The sequence below is a fragment of the Girardinichthys multiradiatus genome, chromosome 18 (assembly GCF_021462225.1).
Source record: "Girardinichthys multiradiatus isolate DD_20200921_A chromosome 18, DD_fGirMul_XY1, whole genome shotgun sequence".
Classification (NCBI taxonomy): domain Eukaryota; kingdom Metazoa; phylum Chordata; class Actinopteri; order Cyprinodontiformes; family Goodeidae; genus Girardinichthys; species Girardinichthys multiradiatus.
This window is the reverse complement of record NC_061810.1, coordinates 17,274,118-17,278,538: the sequence shown is the minus strand read 5'-3', so window position 1 is coordinate 17,278,538 and position 4,421 is coordinate 17,274,118. Positions and strand designations below refer to the sequence as shown.

Genomic DNA, 4,421 nt, shown 5'->3' with positions numbered 1-4,421 from the left:
TACCGTGCACAAAGTCTGCATATTTGTATTTTTATAGCGATTTTTTCCAATAAATTTATTTTCCTGGTAAAAAGTTGGCCTAAATGATCAGAGGCTATAATCAGTGTAGTTTTTATAACGAATTGCGTCCTGGATGAGCCCATATATTCAAACACCTCCAAACACTTCCCCTACAAAATCTTTCTGCAGAAAACTTTTTTATGATGCAGCTTTTCAAACACCTTAGGAACTAAAAGAAAAATACTGGATCACGTGTTTGTTTTGTGATTGTTTCATCTGCTTGGAGTTGTTTACATTTTGAATTTCATTTTACTTGAATGATAAGGACCTTTGTCTAAAATAAAAGGTGATTGAAATTAATGGAAAACATTTAAATCAGTTATAATCCCTGTGGAATTGTGCAGTCCAAGTTCGACAGGTGGATATGTTGTGGTTTTCGCACTTATCACACAGCTGCCAGAAAAGGCCATAAAATTATTAAAAAATATTTTCACAAGTAGAAATATTGTAACATTTTTTAAAATCAGGAATCATGTTCAGTGCAACATATAAGGTCCGACCTGTGTAGATTTAAACTACAGATAATCAAATGCAGTCCAAACTCTACAGAAATAACTCTTTCCCAAGGAATTGTAAGATGCAAAGTAGCAGGTATATTTAAAACTGAATACACTGTACACCCAGTCCAACTGACAGGACATATATGAGCCAAAAGCCTCGTGGCATCCCCCCCTGTGCTGTCCAAGCCATGTTGAAAACTACCACTAACCTATTGGGTTAGAAAAAGTGTTCTATAGTTTAAAATCAGTAACGTTTTCTATCAACTTAGGAGTTGTTTAATGAGTGACCAGTTTTCTCTGGCTGTGCTGTCCCTTATCACCTGTCGCTGCACACTGCTATGCAGCTGGCTGAAATATTTCACTTTTACAATGCTCCACTAGGTAAGATTTTAGTCTGCCTCCAGAAAGTCTTATCTCGAAAAGTTAAATCAGTTTTAAATAATTGCTTATAGCATATTTTAGATTTTAAAACATATTAGCAGTCATTTCCTTGTTAAATTTGCTTATTAGTAATGTTTGCCAACCCTCACCCAGTGTTTAAGGGGTTATTTTGTTTGATAGAAGCTAAAAAGCTTGTCAAAACACTGCTCTACAGGACTGTACTCCTTAAGGAAATTTGTGCGTAAAATGTGTCATATCATTTTTCTAATACCAATAGATGACGCCAAAGCATTTTTTTTTTATTACACAAGATGTCACCAAACTGATTTTGGTACAACTCATAGGTCATAAAAATGTTACTTTCTGAACTAAAAAACATATCAATAGAAAAAAGACTCAACACAAAGTGATGCATTTTAAGAAGCAGCTGTATTTGACTATAAAGGCGGTTCTAGTCCAGTGTCTCTAAGCTGTTTTCTTTATATTTCAGTGTAAAAAGCCTAGACTATTAGAAAAAAAGGAAAACCCAAAAAAATAACATTTCATAAGAAAAAAACAATCATTGAAAAAAAAAAAAAAATGAAACAAAATACCCACTCACCAGTCATATTAATTAAAATAGAAACACCATTTCATTTTTGCTTAAATTTTCCCTCAAAACAAATATATTTCCTCATATATAGATATATATATTTATAGATTTACTCTCAAGGCAGTTGGTCATGGCCAAATTATTTGACCTCATTATGGCCATTTTTCATGTTTCATAATAAAAAGAAAACAACATATCTAAAATTAAAGAAAAACAACTGGCAGAAGCACAGCATACAGTAGGACCACTGCACTGGTCGACAGATGAGGTCTCTTTTTGAGTGAGAGCGAAGAGTCTATCAAGGCAGTGTGGCGCACAGACACACCTCCTCCAGAATATGTGCAATGCAAAGAGAAATAAAGTTCTCACAAATTATAAAACTACAACAAACTCCTCTTTCACAGCACTCGGCTCATCCAATAGGTTCCCTTTTGCTCGACTCCTCTTCCTCAAGCATCTCTGTTGCTGCAGCAGTGAAGGCTTTTGAGTTGTCTCTTTCCAGGAAGGTCAAAAGTCTTGAAGGAGATGAAAGAGTTTGATTTCCAGATCCATCCTTGAATTTAGCAACTCCAACTCTGAGTAACCATAAGGTTTTAGCAAAAAGTATCTGCTATTACAGTAAAAAGAAAGAAGAATTAAATAAAACTTTCCCTGAATACTGAAGAGTGCTCTATCAGTAATAATGCATCTGACAGCATAAGGGAGTGGACACGAGTAGAATCATCCAAAGTGCTGGATGGTGAAGTGAGGAAGTCCCTGGGTTATATTTGACATGAAATGAGTAGGTTTGCTGTACAAATAAGCAACAATGCTCTTGTGTTTAAGATTGATAGAGAAAAAGAGAAAAGGTGTAGAAGGAGAAATCCCTGGGCTACAGGAGAGGGGTTGGTTGGTGGAAGATGCACCTAAGCCTCCTCTGTGCATCACATCCCTCTATGAAACCTGACAACTGAGCAGAACTATGTGCCTCTCTTTTGAATTTCCTGAATAAAGGCTGCAAGACAAAAAAGGAGAAACAAAAAGGAAAGTTAACACAATCATTGTGATTATTTCACCATGCCTTGTAAAAGCAGTAGCCCCCACCCTTGAGCTTTTTCACTTTCTGTCACTTTACAAAGACAAACTCGGAGATGGGTAGTAACTGGTTGCACTTGCTTGTGTAACTTTTTGAAAAACAAAACCAAAAAAAAAAAAAAACCATTAACTCTAGAAGTAGTGATTGAAGTAACTCTACTCTTGAGTAAAATTTCTGGCTACTATACGCAACTTTAGTTACTTCAGTGAATAAAGACAAAGCATGTTGAACCAAAAATGCTCCAAAACAAAACTAATTTTCTGTTATTTCTTTTGCCTGAAGTTACTATTTTGTATTGATGTTATTTATTTTTACTCCTTTTCATTTTATTCGTTAAAATTGCACATAACTTCAAATTTCTTCTGTCTGATTATGTCAGTTTGTACGAAAATAAATCAGACGTTGATCAAACAAATACGCACAATTAGTAGCCGAATACTTTTTTACTCTAGAGTAATTTTTTGGATGGCCACATTTTTACTTCTACTTGAGTGAAAATATGTTGAAGTAATGCTACTCTAACTTGAGTACAATGTTAGGCTACTCTACCCACCTCTGCACAAACCTTAATCAGTTTTATTAGAATTTCATGTAACAGACAAACACAAAGTAGCACATAATGGTTTCTAATTTTTCAGCCCACTGTACCATAATACCCTCCGAATATAATCAAGAACAACTAATTTGCAGGCCAAAATTGTATTTTTCGGTTGAACTTTTGTTTTTGTTAAAAACAGAAAAAAAAGTTGTGATTTTTTTTTACCTACTCAACAAAAAAAGGGCAGTGTTTTTTGCTAAACAAATGATTTTTGTAGAAAATCAATATGTAAATCTGTTCAGATCTGAAACAAAAGAGGTTTTGCATAATTAAAAGAGAGGCATACAGTTTCCTAATTTTTGTGGGGTAACAAACAGAAACGGAATGCATTAATTTGAGAAGCAGCAAATCGGGCCATGGTAAGTCTGTGTGAGCTGCAGTGATCGACAGCGCAGGTGGGAGAATCTTTCGAGGGGTTATGTGGTGCCCTCTACAAATCTGACTTTTATGGAACAGTGGCAAGAAGAAACTTGTTAGAAAATAGCCAAAAGACATCACACTTGTAGTTTTCCCCAGCATGTGGGGAGCAAAGCAAATGTAAAAGTTTCTCTGATCATGTGGGACCAAAATTGAAATCTTTGGTATGTATGCGAAATGCTGTGTAGTTCTACAATGTATTAGCAGTTCATAGATTATTTGTAAAAAGTTTGAAAACCATGTGTGCTTTCCCTTCACCCGCACAATTATAGACCAATTTGTGCTGGTCTACCACCCAAACTGCACTGAAGTTTGCGGTTTTTATGTAACAATGTGAAAACGTCCTGGGGATATAAACACGTCTGCATGTCAATATAGACTTAAGAAATAATCTCACCTCCAATAATTTCCTCCTTGACTTTTTGTAATTCTTTCCGCACCTCCTCCAAGATTTCCTGAAAGTTAACAAACACATCATGGTAAAACAGTTCTGGTCCAAAGTCCATTTATTTTTAAAATACGGTTCATTTGGTCCATTTTTTAAATACAACTCGAGTGTGGTCCGGATTCCAAACTTGGACTCAAATTTCTAAAGTTCTCAGCTCTGTTTTAGGTATAGATATAAAAGTTCAATGAGAATTTCTGGCAAATATTTATACAGTGGTCAGGCTTTAAAGGTGGAACATGCAAAACCACAGATTGTAAAGATGGATGGATGACTAGACATAAAGATGGATAGACTAACAATTGGATGTATAGATAGATAAATGAATGCCATATGACAATCGGATGGACAAA

The 4,421-nt window shown here is 35.2% G+C and overlaps 1 protein-coding gene across 3 annotated transcripts in view; it reads right to left on the bottom strand.

Annotated features, from left to right (window-relative positions):
• Nucleotides 1-1,351: 1,351 nt before the first annotated feature.
• Nucleotides 1,352-4,421, bottom strand: part of vaspb (vasodilator stimulated phosphoprotein b) — a 36,474-nt gene continuing 33,404 nt past the window's right edge. For all 3 annotated transcript variants that reach the window (XM_047391660.1, XM_047391659.1, XM_047391658.1), the window contains 2 exons: nucleotides 4,021-4,078; nucleotides 1,352-2,527 (listed from right to left, as the gene is read on the bottom strand). In XM_047391660.1, the coding sequence (XP_047247616.1) occupies nucleotides 2,493-2,527; nucleotides 4,021-4,078 (93 nt within the window). In that variant the 3' untranslated portion in view covers nucleotides 1,352-2,492. The remainder of the gene's footprint in view (nucleotides 2,528-4,020; nucleotides 4,079-4,421) is intronic.